This window comes from Oncorhynchus nerka, linkage group LG2 (assembly GCF_034236695.1).
Source record: "Oncorhynchus nerka isolate Pitt River linkage group LG2, Oner_Uvic_2.0, whole genome shotgun sequence".
Taxonomy (NCBI): Eukaryota; Metazoa; Chordata; class Actinopteri; order Salmoniformes; family Salmonidae; genus Oncorhynchus; species Oncorhynchus nerka.
In genome coordinates, this window is record NC_088397.1 from 39,241,058 (window position 1) to 39,262,321 (window position 21,264).

The following is a 21,264-nucleotide window of genomic DNA, read 5'->3' on the forward strand; positions in this document are numbered from 1 at the left end:
ACCCGGTCTTCCATGTCTCCTGTGTCAAGCCTTTTCTTCGCGCCCCCGTTCGTCTCCCCCCCCCCCCCCCCCCGTCCTTGTCGAGGGCGCACCTATCTACAGGGTCCGGAAGATTATGGACATGCGTCCTCGGGGCCGTGGTCATCAGTACCTAGTGGATTGGGAGGGGTACGGTCCTGAGGAAAGGAGTTGGGTTCCATCTCGGGACGTGCTGGACCGTTCGCTGATCGATGATTTCCTCCGTTGCCGCCAGGGTTCCTCCTCGAGTGCGCCAGGAGGCGCTCGGTGAGTGGGGGGGTACTGTCATGTATTGTCATGTTATGTCTTGTCGAGGATATTGGAAATTAAACAACACACTTCTTAAAGATACTACTCTCATTGAAAACATCAATGAACTTTTTGCAAGAAAAGACTGGAAGTAGATGGGAATTTTTCAAATATAAACTCAGAGATGTAGCCATTAAACGTGCCAAAGAGCTGATGCACTTAAATAACTTTAGAGAAAAAGAGTTGATGAGCAAGCTTGACAGTGTTCTAAAGAAAGATAATCTATCTCAAGAAGAAGAGTCTGTATTTAAATATTTACAACTAGAATTAGAACAGCTTTACACGGATCTGGCAAAGGGTGGCTTTGTCAGATCAAGAGCAAAATGGATTGAAGAGAGGGAAAGAAACACTAGTTACTTTTTTGCACTTGAAAAGAGGAACTTCAAAAGATAATCTATAACTGCACTCAAAATAAATGATGTGTTATGCAAAGATCCCATTACAATATCAACATTTGTCAATTCCTTTTATGAAAACCTTTACAACTCACAATTTCCGGAAGATGGTTGTGAAAGCTACATTTGCCACATTCAGAATTATGTCCCTGTAATTGTAATGATTTCCACTCAGTTTGCGATTCACCTGTGTCAATTGAAGAAATTAGTGAGGCCATGAATTCAATGAAAAAAGGGAAATCACCTGGCCCTGATGGCCTGTCAGTTGAATTCTATAGACAGTGTTGGGAGTTACTAGAAGACCCTATTTTTAATATGTTTCAAAATTGCATTGAAAATGGGGAAATGGTCTCCACTATGAAACACGGCCTTATTTCACTGATTCCGAAGCCCGATAAAGACACTTCTCTCATCGACAATTGGAGACCAATTACTTTATTAAATATTGATTACAAATGGATTGCTCTGTGTTATGCCAAAAGATTAAAGAAAGGAATAGATACCATTATAAATGAGACTCAAACAGAATTTATGAAGGTCCGTCACATAAGCTCTAACATTCGTTTAGTCTTGGACCTTCTAGATTATTCAGATGCAATTGACTCAGATGCGGTTGTCTTATTTTTGGACTTCTGTAAAGCCTTTGACACAATTGAACATGGATTTCTCTTTAGGTCACTTAACATTTTCACAAAAGCCAAACAGTTTATCAAAGTCATTTGCATGTTTTACAAAGATATAAATAGTTCTGTGTTGCTGAACCTTAACCCATCCAAAATATTCAGTATGAACAGAAGTGTATGACAGGGATGGCCAATTTTGCCATTTTTATTCATTTTGGTTGTGAAACTTCTATCTCTAGATATTCTGAATAATGTAACTATGTATGGCTTAACCATTTTTAACAAACAAATCAAAATTTCCCAACTGGCTGATGAAGACCAGGTCGCCCATGCCCTTAATGCTATCACTGCATTCTCAATGGCATCAGGATTAAAACGGAATGTTTCTAAATGTGAAATCTTATGTTTATTTGACTGTGATGATAAAGAAATAGAAAATATTCCTGTAAAGGACTTTGTTCAATATTTAGGAATAGATCTGTCAAAAAAAAAACACTTAGTCAGACAACATATGGATTTCTCTCCTAAAATTAAGAAAACAAAAAATATGTTTAATAATTGGCTACAAAGATGTTGTTATACTTGGGAGAATACTTCTGTCTCACTTTGTGTACATCTCATTATCTTTATTTGTTAATCTCGCTACTTGTAAAGAGATCAACAAGACTTCATCTGGAAAAATAAGTCTCACAAACTAAAAAAGTCAGTCCTCTTTAATGAAAGAGCTTAAGGCGGTCTGGAAGTGTTGGATTTTGTTGACATAAATAACACTTTCAAGATCAACTGGTTGAAAAGATGTTTGATCAATACTGATTCAATATGGTATTTCATTCCAAATAATATGTTTAATAAGTTGGGAGCTCTTCAATTTTTTCTGAAATGTAATTATATTCCTGAAAGATAACCCGCTAAATTGGTTAGGTTTTAACAACAAGCTTTAATGGCCTGGAAAATATGTTTTCTGCACAATTTTTCCCCACATAAAGCTATTTTGTGGAATAATTCAGACATAACTGTAAGGAATAAGTCATTGTTCTACCCCAGCTGGCATGAGAGGAATATTGACTTTGTTCTTGATGTTTTTGACAACAGGGGTAATATTATTACATATGAACAATTTAAACATTGAATAAGTTTCCAATTCCTCAGAGAGTTTATTTCTGTGATCAAAGCCATTCCCACTGGTCTAATTACACTAATGAAAACTCATCTTAGCTTTGGTAATGATCACAAAGCTTATCCAAAACTCAATTTCGAAGGTGAGGGCTTACTTGAGAGATCTTGTTGTAATAAATATATAGGACAAATTCTCCATTCACAGAAACAACTTACGCCTAGAGGAACATTTTTCTGGAACATGCTTATTCCTGACATTGTTTGGAGAAAAGCTTGGTTAAGGCCTTACAAATATTGTAGACCAAACAAATTTAAGGAAGTGCACTTTAAAATTTGACGTGAGAAATATCCATGTAATTCTATGTTGTCCAAATTTGTGGCTATTGATGATGTCTGCGTTTTCTGTGAAAAAGGTGAGAATCTGACTCACTTGTTCTTTGAATGTTTATTTGTGTCAGAATTTTGGGAAAACCTTGCAGAATACTTATTTACCATTATGAACACTACCCATGTTTTTGGCATGCAGGATATAATATGTTACTATTGCAATGACAACAAGACCTTTGAAATGATTGGGGCTGCAGGTAGCCTAGTGGTTAGAGCATTGGACTAGTAACAGAAAGGTTGCAAGATTGCTGACAAGGTAAAAAAAATCTGTCTTTCTGCCCCTGAACAAGGCAGTTAACCCACTGTTCCTAGTCCGTCATTGAAAATAAGAATTTGTTCTTAACTGACTTGCCTAGTTAAATAAAGGTCAAATTAAATTTTTACTCTTGTTGCCAAATACTTTATACACAAACAAATATTCCACAATTCTATACCAAACATTTTTGTTTTGATTGAATTGAATTATCTTAAGACATTATCCCAAGTGAATAACAACAAGAAAAACATAATGAGATTTTTTCAGAGTGAATACAATTGCACTAGAAATGTTAATTAAAAAAACAAACATATTTTGTATATTTTAGTATTTTGTTGTTAATGCCTGTTTTGTTAGACATGTTTGATGTAGCAATGTAAATATGTAGTAGATATGAGTAAAAATGTATTTAATAATTAAAAATATATTAAAAAAAGGTATGGAACGCCGTTTGGGTCTTTGCGTGTAAAAGAAACACCATTGGACCCGTTAAATAAGCTTTTAATTTGACAAGTCAAATAACACAATTCTATTATAGAATGTCGTGGGTGCTGAATTTGCACGTGCAAGCCCAGCGCCACCACTATCAGTAGTAGCACTGTCAAAGATGTAAAGAAAAGTGCACACACACACAGGTCATGCATGATATGTTTACAATATCGTGTTGGTAATAAGGCATTATTTGTTCGATCGAATGGGAAAACGTCTGTGTGCGCATTTGAAATAAGAGCAGGATCAAAAATGTTTGCAAATATAGTTTATACAGATGTTATTAGAAACTTCTGGGGTAGCTAGCTTATGCGTGGTACCATCCTAGCTAGCACCAATGCCAGCAGCCTGAAAACAATGACAAGAAACTGCATGTCATTTTCAATGTTCATAGCAATGATTTAGGAATCCACGTAAGTATTAGCTAGGTAGCCACTTCCAACTCCTATGGAAATTGAACTTCAGTTTATGAAAATAACTACCTAGCCAGCTACTAAACCCTTTTACCCAAGCTAACGTTATAAGCAGCCAACTTCAGTGAGGCTTGACCCTACCGGGTTATGTGTTGTACAGGTAGCAACAATAAGGATTAACCACAATAGTGGAATTGGCGGCTTGCCTTCAAAGTAAAAGTACCCCTTTGAATGTGACGCAAATGTTTACCATTTATGGAATCAAATCAAATGTTACGGGTGCAAACCTTACCGTGATATGCTTACTTACAAGCCCAATACAGTTCAAGAATCAGAGTTAAGAAAATATTTACTAAATAAACTAAAGTAAATACATAAAAAAAAAAAAGTAACAATAAAATAACAATAACAAGGCTATATACAGGGGGTACTAGTACCGAGTCAATATGCGGGGGTACAGGTTAGTCGATGTAATTTGTACATCTAGGTAGGGGTAAAGTGAATATGCATAGATAATAAACAGTGAGTAGCAGCAGTGTAAAAAAAAAGGGGGGTGGGGGTCTTTAACCATTTTTAGGGCCTTCATCTGACACCACCTGGTATAGAGGTCCTGGATGGCAGGAAGCTTGGCCCCAGTGATGTACTGGTCAGATGCCAAGCAGTTGCCATACCAGGCGATGTTGCAACCTATCAGGATGCTCTCGATGTTGCAGCTGTATAACCTTTTGAGGATTTGGGGACACGTGCCAAATCTTTTCAGTCTCCTGAGGGGGAAAAGGTGTTGTCGTGCCCTCTTCACAACTGTCTTGGTGTGTTTGGACCATGATAGTTTGTTGGTGATGTGGACACCAAAGGAACTTAACTCTCGACCCGCTCCACTACAGCCCCGCCGATGTGAATGAGGGCGTGTTCGGTCCTGCTTTTCATGTAGTCCACGATAATTTCCTTTGTCTTGCTGTCTCATCATTGGTGATCAGGCCTACCACTGTTGTGTCATCTGCAAACTTAATGATGGTGTTGGAGTCGTGCTTGGCCATGCAGTCGTGGGTGATCATGTAGTCAATGAACAGCATTCTTCCTTTTGTCCAGGTGGGAAAGTGCAGTGTGGAGTGTGATTGAGATTGCGTCATCTGTGGATCTGTTGGGGTGTTATGCCAATTGGAGTGGGTCTTGTCCACCTGGACAAAAGGAACACACATGTGAGAATGCTATTCATTTACTACAGCTCAGCGTTCAATAACATAGTGCCCTCAAAGCTCATTACTAAGCTAAGGACCCTGGGACTAAACACCTCCCTCTGCAACTGGATGCTAGACTTCCTGACAGGGCCGCCCCCAGGTGGTAAGGCTAGGTAACAACACATCCGCCACGCTGATCCTCAACACGAGGGCTCCTCAGGGGTGTATGCTCAGTCCCCTCCTGTACTCCCTGTTCACTGATGACTGCACAGCCAGGCACAACTCGAACACCATCATTAAGTTTGCTGATGACACAACAGTGGCTGATCACCGACAACGATGAGACAGCCTATATGGAGGAGATCAGAGACATGACCGTGTGGTGCAAGGACAACAACCTCTCCCTCAACGTGATCAAGACAAAGGAGATGATTGTGGACTACAGGAAAAGGAGGACCGAGCACGCCCCCATTCTCATTGACAGGGCTGTAGTGGAGCAGGTTGAGAGCTTCAAGTTCCTTGGCATCCACATCGCCAACAAACTAACATGGTCCAAGCACACCAAGACAGCCGGGAAGAGGGCACAACAAAACCTATTCTCCCTCAGGAGACTGAAAGATTTGGCATGGGTCCTCAGATCCTTAAAAGGTTTTACAGATGCACCATCGAGAGCATCCTGACGGGTTGCATCACTGCCTGGTATGGTAACTGCTCGGCCTCTTACTGCAAGGCACTTACAGAGGGTAGTGTGCGTACGGCCCAGTACATTACCGTGGCCAAGCATCCTGCCATCCAGGACCTCTGTACCAGGCGGTGTCAGATGAAGGCCCTAAAAATTGTCACAGACTCCAGCTACCCTAGTCATAGACTGTTCTCTCTGCTACCGCACGACAAGCGGTACCGGAGTGCCAAGTCTTAGGTCCAAGAGGCTTCTAAACAGCTTCTACCCCCAAGCCATAAGACTCCTGAACAGCTAATAAAATGGCTACCCAGACTATTTGCACCCCCCCCCTCCCTCTACCACGCTGCTGCTGCTCTCTGTTATCATCTATGCATAGCCACTTTAATAACCCTAATTACACCGGTGCCCCTGTACCCGGTACCCCCTGTATAGCCCCACTTTTGTTATTTACTGCTGCTCTTTAATTATTTGTTTTTCTTATCTATTTTTTTTGTGTATTTTCTGAAAACTGCATTGTCGGTTAAGGGCTTGTAAGTAAGCACTTCAATGTAAGGTGTACTACACCTGTTGTATTCGGCGCATGTGACAAATAAAATTAGATTTGTCTAGGGTTTCTGGCATATTGGTGTTGATGTGAGCCATGACGAGCCTTTCAAAGCACTTCATGGCTACCGACCTCAGTGCTACTGGGCGGTAATCATTTAGGCAGGTTACCTTTCGCTTTCTTGGGCACAGGGACTATGGTGGTCTGTTTGAAACATGTTAGGGGTATTTTAGATTATGACACCTAGCTAGATAGTTAGCTAGTTAACTATAACTACTGAAACAGATTATGTCGTTTTGTTTTTGGGGAAGAACATTATTTGCATACATCAGCTAGCTACCTTTAAAAAAAAATCCCAGCACTCTCCCAGAGTTTGGGGAAGTGTGTCTGAGCTCAAGCGCAGCAAGTGAGTTAGACAACATTTTACCAGCATCATAACAATCGTTATGAAATACGAGGGATTGTGTAATATCTACGTAAAAATGTTATGAACGTGTTAAATTATGTCACGTGCAGTCATATTCCGGTCCTGATTGGTCAACAAGTGTATTTGAAACGTCAAACAGGATTATTTGATGTGTGTGTTTTTTTGACACCCAAAACCCCCAAATGGCGTTCAATAGTATGGTAATGAGTATGAATCTGTGTTTACTCCTGCAAAAGTGATTGCTTTTCATATAAAGGCTTTATCTACCTTCCCAATTAAATTACGAACATATAGTTTATGGGAAAGAGATGTTGTATGTTTCTGGACGATGCACCCTGCTGCCTTGTTGACAACATGACCAAACGGTGCAGATTACTGTTCTATTTGAGAATGGCGCTCCTCCCTCACCGCTTTTGCCCATAGACTCGGGTTAATAGAACTCCCTCGCTGCCATTTTGACGGTTCCTCACATGATGACCGTGTCGACAAGGATTTGATGCGTCTTAATAATTAAACCAGTCTGTTATTCGAATACATTGTTATACCTGGGTCTCACAAAACCAGGCAAACATAGAGATCTGCAAGCTTATTTTCCTCGCTGCGAATCCTGTTTGTCACTGGTGAAGGTTAGCTACAACTGTATAGCAAGGTTAGCAAAACATTACTGTGAAGATGATGAGGAAGACTGTTACGACGAAGCTTCTGGGATCCATGCGAGGGTTCCAAAGCCACCGAGTAAACTATGCCGTGAATGCTGTTGCGAGAGGTATTTTAGTTTATGCGGCTTTTTTACACAATGTTTTATTAGCTGCTTATCATCTAGCTAGCTCGCGAGCTAATGATACTCATTCGATGACGCAGCAAATTCGTTATATAATGCCGTGTTTAAAATAACTGGGAGCTTTGGAAATAAACGATTTCAACGGTCATCCAACTCGGGAACTCTGGCCTCTTTTTAGAGCTCAGGTTGTCCGACTTGAAGATCGTATTTGTCCGATTTCTCAGTTGTTTTGAACGTGGCATCCCAGCCGTAACCAGTTCTCCAACTTTTATGCGGTTACATCACATCCGTGTGACAGTGTCTTTCTGCCCTGAATGCATATAAGACGTTTTCCAATGATTTCCCAGATAAATGTGTATGCTTTCTGTACCCAAATGACACAATATTATGGTGTTGTTACAGAATTGATCAAAAGTAGGGAACTGGAGAACGATGAGTTGCGACCTCTGTACATGGATTTTCAAGCAACAACACCAATGGTATGTGGCTCTTTAACGTTAGCTGCCAGCCTATAGCCTCTCCCACGATAATTATACCAAACTGGTGGCATGTCAAGTCTGTAAAACATTGCATTGAAGCGAATTAATAAGATCCAATGCCATCTTTGAGAACTGCCACCTGCACAGAATCTTCAACTCCGTATATTTTTATCTCATGACTCTAGGATCCAAGAGTTCTGGATGCAATGCTTCCCTATCAAGTTAATTATTATGGTAACCCTCACTCCAGAACACATGCATATGGCTGGGAAAGTGAAAGTGCAATGGAGAAAGCTAGAAAGGTAATTAATTTACAATTAATTGAGTAGCTATTGCATCATGTCATTCGATGATAAGGCTAACATATCTTCATTTGATTTCTCCTTACAGCAAGTGGCAGACCTGATTGCTGCAGATCCTCGTGAGATCGTGTTCACAAGTGGTGCCACTGAATCCAATAATATGTCAATCAAAGTAAGTCTCCCTTTTACCGCTTTAGTAGTCAGATTAACAGCAAGGATTTGGGAGGGTGAACAATACATGCCAAGAACTGCCAGCTGATGGAAAGATTAAGACATAAGAATGAGCTAAGGTCAATCAACTGTTCTGCTGTGTAATTTATTTGTAAATGAGGATACATGCTAACAATTAAGAGGAAAAGGAATTGAGTGGTTGTTTTTGTTTCTTCGTACAATGTATTCCTCCTAGGGTGTGGCCCGATTTTACAAATCCAAGAAGAAGCATGTGATCACCACTCAGACGGAGCATAAGTGTGTGCTGGACTCCTGTCGAGTCTTAGAGGCAGAGGGCTTTGACATAACCTATCTTCCTGTGAAGACTAATGGCTTGGTTGACCTACAGGCAAGCTCAATTGTTTGGTTGTTTTATCTAAATGTGGCAGATGTGCTGTTTTAAACAGCCCCATGAATCCACTCCACAATCTGCTCTTGTACCAAGAATAAGATCAATTGTTAACGTATTTCTTCAATATGTTTGTATATCTTGAATACCTCACATGCTGATATAAAAATGTTTATATTTCTTTTATAGCTACTGGAGGAAACAATTCGTCAAGACACAAGTTTGGTGTCTGTGATGACCGTGAACAATGAGATTGGTGTGAGGCAGCCTGTCGAAGACATAGGTAACCTTTTTTAGCCTAAATAGATTCAGAAGTATATCCACTATGAAATTGAGACATTTAGTTTTATCTTTATTTAGCCGCTATTATTTTCACACACACTTCTCCAGGTCGAATCTGCCGGTCAAGGAACGTGTTCTTCCACACTGATGCAGCTCAAGCTGTGGGAAAAATCCCCATCAATGTATCTGACTGGAAGGTAGACCTGATGTCCATCAGCGGGCACAAAATATATGGTCCCAAAGGTACATTGTTGAATATCAGATACTATCACAGTGTTGGAGTTCAATTCCATTTTAATTTAGGAACAAAACTGAAATTCCTGTTTTCATCACTGAAAAGCAAGCAGAGAAAATGTAATTGATATGTCGGTTTACTTCCTGAATTGATATGGAATTGACTACGAGCCTGACTACTACATTGAGTGAACTCTTTTGTGTAGCCACATATTACACTCCTTTAATTGTTGGTGTTTATGTAAGAACTGTGGGAGCAATTGAGTGATTACAAGTGAAGTATGTTTATGATTTGACAGGGGTCGGGGCACTGTATGTGCGGCGCCGGCCCCGGGTTCGAATGGAGCCACTGCAGAATGGTGGAGGCCAGGAGAGGGGGCTTCGCTCAGGGACAGTGCCCACTCCTCTGGCTGTGGGACTGGGAGCAGCCTGTGATATAGCCCAGCAGGAGCTAGAGGTAGACAACTCATTACTGCCTGAAACAAACTTACACAGGTTGTTGTTCATCAATGCTTGCTTCTGTTTGTTTTTACTGTTTTCATTTTTTTTTTATAGCTTGAGGTCAGAAGACATCGGAAAAAACAGTCAGAATGTTGAGACTTGCACAGCAAACTGATAATGTTCTTTTATCTGACCAATCCCCACTGCTTTATATGAAAGGTTCCAACATATATTGTTTGCTGCATGTTGTGTTGATGGGTAAATGAGAAGTGTTTACTGTAGTTGTGAATTCTTTATAGTGAAAGAATAAGTTCACATATTATTATTTTTGTTGCTTATTGATCTTCTCTCCTTTCCAGTATGATCACAGCCGGGTGTCCATGTTGGCAAACCGCCTTGTGCGCAAAATCATGTCAGAGATCCCTGATGTTGTGATGAATGGTGATCCGGAGCAAAGATACCCAGGTGAAGCGCAGAGCAAGGGCTTTGTGGACAGAATAATAGACACAGGCATATAAGTGGGTGGAAGTGGAATTCGTATTTTTCATAATAATCATTAGATGTAATTGGCTGGTAATCTGTTAAATAAATCACTTTATTCCTTATGAGTTAAATCAAGTACTGTGCTGTACATTATCATAATCACATTAGAGCAATAGCATTTTGCATATGCCTACAGATGAAGTGAAACACAATAGTTTGTGGATTGTACTTTAGTCAGTTGATGAATCGGTGAAGAATTCCTTAAATGTTGATGCTCTATTATTAACTTGAATCTTTGCCTGACACAGGATGCATTAATTTGTCCTTTGCCTACGTGGAGGGAGAGAGTCTGTTGATGGCCCTGAAGGATGTCGCTCTATCATCCGGCAGGTCAGTAGCAAATAAAGAGCTATTAGATGCTTTTATTTATATACAGTACCAATCAAAAGTTTGGACACACCTACTCATTCCAGTGTTTTTCTTTATTTTTTAAAATTTTCTACATTGTAGAATAATAGTGAAGACATCAAAACTATTAAATAACCCACATGGGTCACCAAAAAAGTGTTAGATATAGTTGAGATTCTTCAAAGTAGCCACCCTTTGCCTTGATGACAGCTTTGCACAGTCTTGGCATTTTCTCAAGCAGCTTCATGAGGAAGCCGGAATGCATTTCGATTAACAGGTGTGCCTTGTTAATTTGTGGAATTCCTTTCCTTAATGCGTTTGAGCCAATCAGTTGTGTCGTGACAAGGTAGGGATGGTATAGGGATAGTCCTATTTGGTAAAATACCAAGTCCATATTATGGCAAGAACAGCTCAAATAAGCAAAGAGAAACGACAGTCCATCATTACTTCAACACATGAAGGTCAGTCAATCTGGAAAATGTATCCTGCAGAGGATGGGTTCATTAGTTATCAGCCTCTGAAATTGCAGCCCAAATAAATGCTTCAGAGTTCAAGTAACAGACACATCTCAACATCAACTGTTCACGCAGGTGACTGCGTGAATCAGGCCTTCATGGTCGAATTGCTGCAAATAAATCACTACTAAAGGACAACAATAAGAAGAAGAGACTTGCTTGGGCCAAGAATACACGAGCAATGGACATCAGATGGGTGGAAATCTGTCCTTTTGGTCTGAGTCCAAGTTTGAGATTTTTGGTTCCAACCACCGTGTCTTTGTGAGATGCAGAGTAGGTGAACGGATGATCTCCGCATGTGTGGTTCCCACCATGAAGCATGGAGGAGGAGGTATGGTGACACTTAACCAGCATGACTACCACAACATTCTGCAGTTATACGCCGTCTCATCTGGTTTGCGCTTAGTGGGACTATCATTTGTTTTTTATATATAGATTTGTTTTTTATATGTAAATAATATCGCACACACACTTGAAGTCGGAAGTTTACATACACTTAGGTTGGCGTCATTAACTCGTTTTTCAACCACTCCACAAATTTCTTGTTAACAAACTAGTTTTAGCAAGTCGGTTAGGACATCTACTTTGTGCATGACACAAGTCATTTTTCCAACAATTGTTTACAGACAGATTATTTCACTTATAATTAACTGTATCACAATTCCAGTGGGTCAGAAGTTTAAATGCACTAAGTTGACTGTGCCTTTAAACAGCTTGGAAAATTCCAGAAAATGATGTCATGGCATTAGAAGCATCTGATAAGCTAATTTACATAATTTTAGTCAATTGGAGATGTACCTGTGGATGTATTTCAAGGCCTAACTTCAAACTTGGTGCCTATTTGCTTGACATGGGAAAATCAAAAGAAATCAGCAAAGACCTCAGACAAAAAATTGCAGACCTCCACAAGTCTGGTTCATCATTGGAGCAATTTCCAAACGCCTGAAGGTACCACGTTCACCTGTACATATAATAGTTCACAACTATAAACACCATGGGACCACGCAGCCGTCATACCACTCAGGAAGGAGATGCGTTCTGTCTCCTAGAGATGAATGTACTTTGGTGTGAAAAGTGCAAATCAATCCCAGAACAAATGCAAAGGACTTTGTGAAGATGCTGGAGGAAACGGGTACAAAAGTATCTATATCCACAGTAAAACGAGTCCTATATCGACATAACCTTAAAGGCCACTCAGCAAGGAAGAAGCCACTGCTCAAAACCGCCACAACAAAGCCAGACTAGGGTTTGCAACTGCACATGGGGACAAAGATCTTACTTTTTGGAGAAATGTCCTCTGGTCTGATGAAACAAAAATAGAACTGTTTGGCCATAATAACCATCGTTATGTTTGGAGGAAAAAGGGTGATGCTTGCAAGCCGAAGAACACCATTCCAACCATGAAGCATGGGGGTGGCAGCATCATGTTTCTTCGGGTGCTTTGCTGCAGGAGGGACTGGTGCACTTCACAAAATAGATGAATTCATGAGGAAGGAAAATGATGTGGATATATTAAAGCAACATCTCAAGACATCAGTCTTAAGTTAAAGCTTGGTCGTAAAATGGGTCTTACAATTGAACAATGACCCCAAGCATTCTTCCAAAGTTGTGACAAAATGGCTTAAGGACAACAAAGTCAAGGTATTGGGAGTGGCCATCACAAAGCCCTGACCTCAATACTATAGACAATTTGTGGCCAGAACTAAAAAGCGTGTGCGAGCAAGGTGGCCTACAAACCTGACTCAGTTACACCAGTTCTGTCAGGAGGAATGGGCCAAAATTCACCCAACTTATTGTGTGTGTGTGTGCGCTCCTACACATACATATATTTATTAATTCGAGATTAAACGGTATGAAAATTTCATATCACGATTAGTGACCAAAATTATCACGGTTATCAGTATTATAGCGATATTATTATTATTAAAATGTGCTGGAAATGTTCAAAATGTACTGATACACACACTGAAATAATTTCAACAAGTTATATTGAAAGCCAAAAAACAACAAATAAAATTAGCAGCACCTATGCACTTTGTGCATGAACATTAAAGATGGCACCATGTGGTCATGAGTTAAGTTTCCCTAGTGCAATCAAATTTGCATATAAAAGAAACACAAGTAAAGCAATGTGCAAGTAAGAACAATACAACTATGTAAACAAATCAAATGAACAGCACTGATTGTATGTCTGTTCTCTCCTTCATAAAGAAATAAGGTGCTGCTGGCCTAACATCCTGAATGTATGTTCTCTCCTTCATAAAGAAATCAGGTGCTGCTGGCCTAACATCCTGTATGTCCGTTCTCTCCTTCATAAAGAAATCAGGTGCTGCTGGCCTAACATCCTGTATGTCCATTCTCTCCTTCATAAAGAAATCATGAAGTAACCAAAAAAGTGTTGAACAAATCCAAATATTTTGAGATGCTTCAAAGTAGCCAACCCTTTGCCTCGATGACAGTTTTGCACACTCTTGGTCTTCTCTCAACCAGCTTCACCTGGAATGCTTTTCCAACAGTCTTGGAGGTCCCACATATGCTGAGCACTTGCTGGCTGCTTTTCCTTCACTCTGTGGTCGAACTCATCCCAAACCATCTCAATTGGGTTGAGGTTGGGTGATTGTGGATGCCAGGTCATCTGATGCAGCACTCCATCACTCTCCTCCTTGGTAAAAATAGCCCTTACCCAGCCTGGAGGTGTGTTGGGTAATTTTTCCTGTTGGAAAAACAAATGATAGGCCCACTAAGCACAAACCAGATGGGATGACGTATCGCCGCATAATGCGGTGGTAGCCCTGCAGGTTGTGTTCCTTGAATTACAAATAAATCACTGACCGTGTCACCAGCAAAGTGCCATCACACAACCTCCTCCATGCTTCACGGTGGGAACCACACTTCTGGAGATAATCCGTTCACCTACTCTGCATCTCACAAAGACATGGCGTTTGGAACAGAACATCTCAAATTTGGACTCGGACCAAAGGACAGATTTCCACCAGTTTAATGTCCATTGCTCATGTTTCTTGGCCCCATCAAGTCTCTTCTTCTTATTGGTGTCCTTTTAGTGGTTTCTTTGCAGCAATTCGACCATGAAGGCCTGATTCATGCAGTCTTCTCTGAACAGTTGATGTTGTGATGTCTGTTACTTGAACTCTTAAGCATTTATTCCGGCTGCAATTTGGCTGGTAACTCTAAATGAACTTATCCTCTGCAGCAGAGGTAAATCTGGGTCTTCCTTTACTGCGGCGGTCCTCATGAGCCAGTTTCATAACGCTTGATGGTTTTTGAAACTGCACTTGAATAACTTTCAAAGTTCTTGAAATTAAATGTATTGACTAACCTTCATGTCTTAAAGTAGTGATTGTTGACTGTTGTTTCTCTTTGCTTATTTGAGCTGTTCTTGCCATAATATGGACTTTGTCTTTTACCAGATAGCCCTATCCTCTGTATATCACAACTGATTGGCTCAAATGCATGAAAGAAATTCCACAAATGAACTTTTTGCAAGGCAAACCTGTTAATTGAAATGCATTACAGGTGACTGGCTCATGAAGCTGGTTGAGAGAATGTCAAGAGTATGCAAAGGGTGGCTACTTTAAAGAATCTCAAATATATTTTGATTTATTTAACACTTTCTTGGTTGTTACATGTGTTATTTCATCGTTAAAATGTCTTCACTATTATTTTACAATGTAGAAAATAGTAAAAATAAAGAAATCATGGAATGAGTAGGTGTCCAAACTTTTGACCGGTACTGTGTATGTACACACTACCGTTCAAAAGTGTGAGGTCACATGTCCTTGTTTTTGAAAGAAAAGCACTTTGTCCATTTAATAACAAAAAAATTGATCAGAAATACAGTGTAGACATTGTTAATGTTGTAAATGACTTGTAGCTGAAAATGGCTGATTTTAATTTATTTTATTTTAATGGAATATCTACATGGACGTACCATTATCAGCAACCATCACTCCTGTGTTCCAATGTCATGTTGTGTTAGCTAATCCAAGTTGATCATTTTAAAAAGCTATTTGATCATTAGAAAACCCTTTTGCAATAACGTTAGCACAGCTGAAAACTGTTGTCTGATTAAAGAAGCAATAAAACTGGCCTTCTTTAGACTACTTCAGTATCTGGAGCATCAGCATTAGGGCATTCGATTACAGCTCAAAATGGCCAGAAACAAAGACTTTCTTCTGAAAAACTTGCCTGTCTATTCTTGTTCTGAGAAATGTAGGCCATTCCATGTGAGAAATTGCCAAGAAACTGAAGATCTCATAACTCTTAAATAGTACCCGCAAAACACCAGTCTCAACGTCAACAGTGAGGAGGCAAATACAGAAAGCTGGCATTCTAGGCAGAGTTGCAAAGAGAGCCATATCTCAGACTGGCCAATAAAAATAAAAGATTAAGATGGGCAACAAAAAAAACACACACTGGACAGAGGAACTCTGCCTACAAGGCCAGCATCCCGGAGTCGCCTCTTCACTGATGTTGAGACTGGTGTTTTGCGGGTACTAATTAATGAAGCTGCAAGTTGAGGATTTGTGAGGCATCTGTTTCTCAAACTAGGCACTCTAATGTGCTTGTCCTCTTGCTCATTTGTGCACCGGGGCCTCCCACTCTTCCTGTTTTGGTTAGAGCCCGTTTGTGCTGTTCTATGAAGGAGTAGTCAAATCAAACAGACTAGTGAAATGCTTACTTAAGGGCTTACTTACGAGCCCTTAACCAACAATGCAGTTTAAAAAAATAGTTAAAAATAAAAGTAACTAAAGAGCAGCGGTAAAATAACAATAGCGAGACTATATACAGGGGGTACCGGTACAATGTGCGAGGGCACCGGTTAGTTGAGGTAATATGTACATGTAGGTAGAGTTATTAAAGTGACTATGCATAGATGATAAGAGTAGCAGCGGTGTAAGGGGGGGCATTGCATATGGTCTGGGTAGCCATTTGATTAGCTGTTCAGGAGTTATATGGCTTGGGGGTAGAAGTGGTTTAGAAGTTTCTTGGACCGAGACTTGGTGCTCCGGTACCGCTTGCCGCGCGGTAGCAGAGAGAGCAGTATGTAACTAGGGTGGCTGGAGTCTTTGACAATTTTTAGGGCCTTCCTCTGACGCTGCCTGGTATAGAGATCCTGGATGGCAGGATGCTTGGCCCCAGTAATGTACTGGACCTTTCACACTACCCTCTGTAGTGCCTTGCAGTCAGAGGCATAGTAGTTGCCATACCAGTCAGTGACGAAACAAGTCAGGATGCTCTCGATGGTGCAGCTGTAGAGCTGCAGGGGAAATAGGTTTTGTCATTTGTCTTCACAGCTGTCTTTGTGTGCTTGGACATTTGTTAGTTTGTTGGTGATGTGGAAACCAAGGAACTTGAAGCTCTCAACCTGCTCCACTGCAGCCTGGTTGATAAGAATGGGGGCGTGCTTGGTCCTCTTTCCTGTAGTCCACAATCATCTCCTTTGTCTTGATAACATTGCGGGAGAGGTTGTTGTCCTGGCACCACACGGCAAGGTCTCTAATCTCCTCCCTATAGGTTGTTTTGCCGTTGTCTGAACAGTGTTGTCATCGGCAAACTTAATGATGGTGTTGAAGTCGGGCCTGGCCGTGCAGCCGTGAGTGAACAGGGAGTACAGGAGGGGACTGAGCACGTACCCCTGAGGTGCCCGTGTTGAGGATCAGCGTTGCGGATGTGTTGTTACCTACCCTTACCAACTGGGGGGCGGCCCGTCAGGAAGTCCAGGATCCAGTTGCAGAGGGAGGTGTTTAGTCCCAGGGTCCTTAACTTATGAGCTTTGAGGGCACTATGCTGTTGAACGCTGAGCTGTAGTCAATGAATAGCATTCTCACGTAGGTGTTCCTTTTGTCCAGGTGGGAAAGGACAGTGTGGAGTGCAATGGAGATTGCATCATCTGTGGGTCTGTTGGGGTGGTATACAAATTGGAGTGGGTCTAGGGTTTCTGGGATAATGTTGTTGATGTGAGCCATTACCAGCCTTTCGAAGCACTTCATGGCTGCAGACGTAAGTGGTACGGGTCAGTTGTTGTCATTTAGGCAGGTTACTTTAGTGTTCTTGGGCACAGTTACTATGGTGGTCTGCTTAAAACTCCTTTGTATTACAGACTTAGACAGGGAGGGGTTGAAAATGTCAGTGAAGACACTTGCCAGTTGTTTAGCGCATCCTCGCAGTACACGTCCTGGTAAACCGTCTGGCCCTGTGGCCTTGTGAATGTTGACCTGTTTAAAGGTCTTACTCATATCGGCTGAGGAGAGCGTGATCAGTCTCCAGAACAGCTGGTACTCATGCATGTGTCAGTGTTATTTGCCTTGAAGCGAGTGTAGATGTAGTTTAGCTCGTCTGGTAGGCTCGTGTCACCGGCCAGCTCTCGGCTGTGCTTCCCTTTTGTAGTCTAATGGTTTACTACAAGCCTTGCCAAAGCCGATGGAGTACGATTCGATCTTAGTCCTGTATTGACACTTTGCCTGTTTGATGGTTCGTCGGACTAAAGACTAATGTGTTCTCCTCAATGCCATTAGAGGAATCCCAGAACATATTCCAGTCTGTGCCAGCAAAACAGTCCTGTAGTTTAGCATCTGCTTCATCTGACCACTTTTATTGACCAAGTCACTGGTGCTTCCTGCTTTAATTTTTGCGTGTAAGCAGGAATCAGGAGGATATAATTATAGTTAGATTTGCCAAATGGAGGGTGAGGGAGAGCTTTGTATGCGTCTCTGTGTGGAGTAAAGGTGTTCGAGAGGTTATTTTTTTCTCTCTTGGTTGCACATTTAACATGCTGATTGAAATTTGGGAAAACGGATTTAAGTTTCCCTGCATTAAAGTCCCCACCTACTAGGAGCACCTCTTCTGGGTGAGCGGTTTCCTGTTTGCTTATGGCGGAATACAGCTCATTCAATGCTGTCTTTGTGCCAGCCTCTGACTGTGGTGGTATGTTAACAGCAATGAAAAATACAAAAACTTTTTAAGTAGTTAGTGTGGTGTACAGCTTATCATGAGATACTCTATCTCTGGCGAGCAATAGCTCAAGAATTCCTTATAGTCCGCTGGCCTTTGTTTTACCGCTGTTCTGTCCTGCTGGTGCAGAGTATAACCTGCCAGCGGTATGTTGATAGTCTCGTCGTTCGGCCATGACTCTGTGAAGCATAATATATTACAGTTTAATGTCCCGTTGGTAGTTTAATCTTCCTCGTAAGTCATCTAGTTTATTGTCAGAAGATTACACGTTTGCTAGCAGAATGGAAGGAAGTGGGGGTTTATTAGATCGCCTACGGGTTCTCAGAAGGCAGCCATCCGGACCCTTTTTCTCTGCCTCTTCACGCAAATCACTTGGATCTGGGCCTGTTCCTGAGAAAGCAGTACATCATTCGCGTCGGCCTTCTCAAAGGAAAAAATGGATTCTGCCAATCCGTGGTGAGTAATCACAGTCCTGATGTCCAGAGGTTATTTTTGGTCATAAGACACGGTAGCAGCAACATTATGTACAAAATAATTTAAAAAATAAGTCAAACAATGCAAATAAACAAACAAAAAACACAATCGGTTGTGGGCCCGTAAAACGTCTGCCTTCTCCGGCGCTATCTTGCCTCAGCGTTGTACGAGCTCTTCAGTTTCTTGGTAATTTCTCAACAAGAACAGCGCCTGTAATTGAACCCACAAATGCTGATGCTCCAGATACTCAACTAGTCTTAAGAAGGCCAATTTTATTGCTTCTTTAATAAGCACAACAGTTTTCAGCTGTGCTAACATAATTGCAAGAGGGTTTTCTATAATGATCAATTAGCCTTTTAAAATTATTAACTTGGATTAGCTAACACAACGTGCCATTGGAACAATGGAGTGATCATGGGCCACTGTATGCCTATGTAGATATTCCATAAATCTGCAGTTTCCAGCTACAATAGTAATTTACAACATTAATAATGTCTACACTGTATTTCTGATCAATTTTGTGTTATTTTATGTTATAAAATTGCCTTTTTCAAAAACAAGGACATTTCTAAATGACCCCAAACTTTTGAACAGTAGTGTATATCAAATGGATTAGCAGCTATTAAGTTGGATCCAAATAAATACTGTACGTTGATGATGCTATCTTCCTGCAGTGCCTGCACTTCTGCTTCATTGGAGCCTTCATATGTCTTGAGAGCTATTGGAACAGATGAGGACCTGGCCCACTCCTCAATCAGGTGAGTAACAGTTAGGAACACAACTCAAGGAAGCTCAAATGGATGGTCATGGGATTTGAAAGATTTAAATGTTTATTTTGATCATTCCTAATTACAAAAGAGCAGGGTCAAGAATAACATGTTGCAGCTGAATGGTATTATTTTGGTGTTTTACCTAGTCTGTTTTTGTTGTTACTCCAAATACCTGAAGATTTGGAATCGGACGATTTAGCACGGAGGCAGAAGTGGACTATACAGCGGACAAGTGCATTCAGCAGGTCAAACGCCTGAGAGAGATGAGGTGAGTGGAATAGCATGCATACAGTGGTTTACCAGAGACAGATTAAGACTAGTCCTGGACTACAAATCAAGATTAATGGAGAATCTCCATTGAACGTGCTTTTTTTTGTCCAGGCTCAATCTGTGTCTAATCTGCATCTAGGAAACCACCGCAAAATGTACATGCTGAATGTCACTTAACTAGGAATTTACTGGTGGAAAGAGATTGTAATATTTTTTTGTACACAATAGTGTTAATGATCTAATGAAATACTTTATAATAAATAAGCCTTTTAATTTGCAATATTATCAATGCACTCATAGGTTAATGTATTCATTGTTGTCCAACTTTTTCTCTTCAGCCCCTTGTGGGAGATGGTGCAAGAAGGAATCGATCTGAAGAGCATCAAATGGACGCAGCACTAAAGAAAGCCTTCAGGAAACATACCTAAGAGCATTGTGAATACTAAGCTTGTTTAGTTTGCTGCATACTATGCCACTCCTGTGATGAGTGGTAATTATTTCTACTGTCAAGAAACACGCACAACTTCCTGACTTACTTTAGTGTAGGCTTATGACTAGATTTTGTATTGGTAGACCTGAATAATTTGTTCCTTTTTGTATTTGACAAAGTATTATCATTGATGCATATATTGTGCTTTTAAGTAGTTAAAGTTTGTGTTCATACGCACATCCTTAAAAATGTAGGTGCTGGGCTATAAAATAAAGAAACCTTGTAAAGAACAAAGTCCCTTAAAGCATTTAATTGGGAGCATAAATTTGTGTGCATTACCTTCCTCTTCTTTACAAGTGCTCTTAACATAATTTCTCAGCTGCTTTGACCATGGGATTCCATGACTGAGAGCAAGTTACAGAATGGTTAATTCATGTAGCATGTGCAACATAACATTTAATTCATGGATAAGTCATTATATGTTGACAGCATGCTAACAAGGTTAAAGTACAGGTTTCATGTCACTAAAGGAGGAAATTGATAAAATATTGCCCTCATCTCAATGTGTGAAATTTAATGCCAATCTTGTAGGTTAATAGTCTTCCAATCATGGAAATTCTCCCCAGTTGGTTTGTATACAGTCTCTGGCAAAATGTGTATTGTTTGTATGAATCTCGCATGTTACCATTTAAACTGATTTGAACATGTGAGGGAAGTATGCAAACCCATTTACATGGCCAGCTGTTTTATTACATCAGTATAATCTACCACCACCGTGACTGAACATTTACAGTGCTTGTTTCTGTTTGTACATGCAGCAGATGGCACAGCAGACTCATTACTCTTCCCAAAATGTCTTTCCATAATGTCCAACAGCAATCTAATCTCACATAATACATACATACATGCATATACTCCAATAAACATTTGATTCGGCCTGACCCTGAATTATGTTAGTATTTTATGTAGTTGGTCGATTGGTTCTTAAATTATTCTCCACGTGCTCTGATTTAATTATAGTATATTG

At 40.5% G+C, this 21,264-nt stretch overlaps 1 protein-coding gene across 3 annotated transcripts; it reads left to right on the forward strand.

Annotated features, from left to right (window-relative positions):
- The first annotated feature begins 206 nt into the window (after window positions 1-206).
- nfs1 (NFS1 cysteine desulfurase) lies at window positions 207-21,178 on the forward strand. 3 transcript variants are annotated; one of them, XM_065026326.1, is made up of 13 exons: window positions 207-285; window positions 8,021-8,097; window positions 8,283-8,399; window positions 8,488-8,571; window positions 8,806-8,958; window positions 9,148-9,241; window positions 9,319-9,483; window positions 9,774-9,931; window positions 10,275-10,380; window positions 10,707-10,788; window positions 19,442-19,525; window positions 19,716-19,805; window positions 20,146-21,178. In XM_065026326.1, exons 1-13 carry the CDS (start codon window positions 231-233, stop codon window positions 20,207-20,209), a joined length of 1,329 nt encoding a protein of 442 aa, XP_064882398.1. In that variant the 5' UTR covers window positions 207-230; the 3' UTR covers window positions 20,210-21,178. The 3 variants fall into 3 exon arrangements, with proteins under 3 accessions (XP_064882398.1, XP_029525251.2, XP_029525260.2); XM_029669391.2 differs by lacking the exon at window positions 207-285 and adding an exon at window positions 7,156-7,603; XM_029669400.2 differs by lacking the exon at window positions 207-285 and adding an exon at window positions 7,190-7,603 and having other exon boundaries at window positions 9,349-9,483.
- Window positions 21,179-21,264: the final 86 nt, after the last annotated feature.

Excerpts from the sequence above, each read along its gene's own strand:
- nfs1 (XM_029669391.2), top strand. The coding sequence starts at position 7,510 with ATGATGAGGAAGACTGTTACGACGAAGCTTCTGGGATCCATGCGAGGG. Across the intron at positions 8,400-8,487 it reads CAATGGAGAAAGCTAGAAAG|CAAGTGGCAGACCTGATTGC; the intron begins GTAATTAATTTA and ends TTCTCCTTACAG. Across the intron at positions 19,806-20,145 it reads AAACGCCTGAGAGAGATGAG|CCCCTTGTGGGAGATGGTGC; the intron begins GTGAGTGGAATA and ends TTTTCTCTTCAG.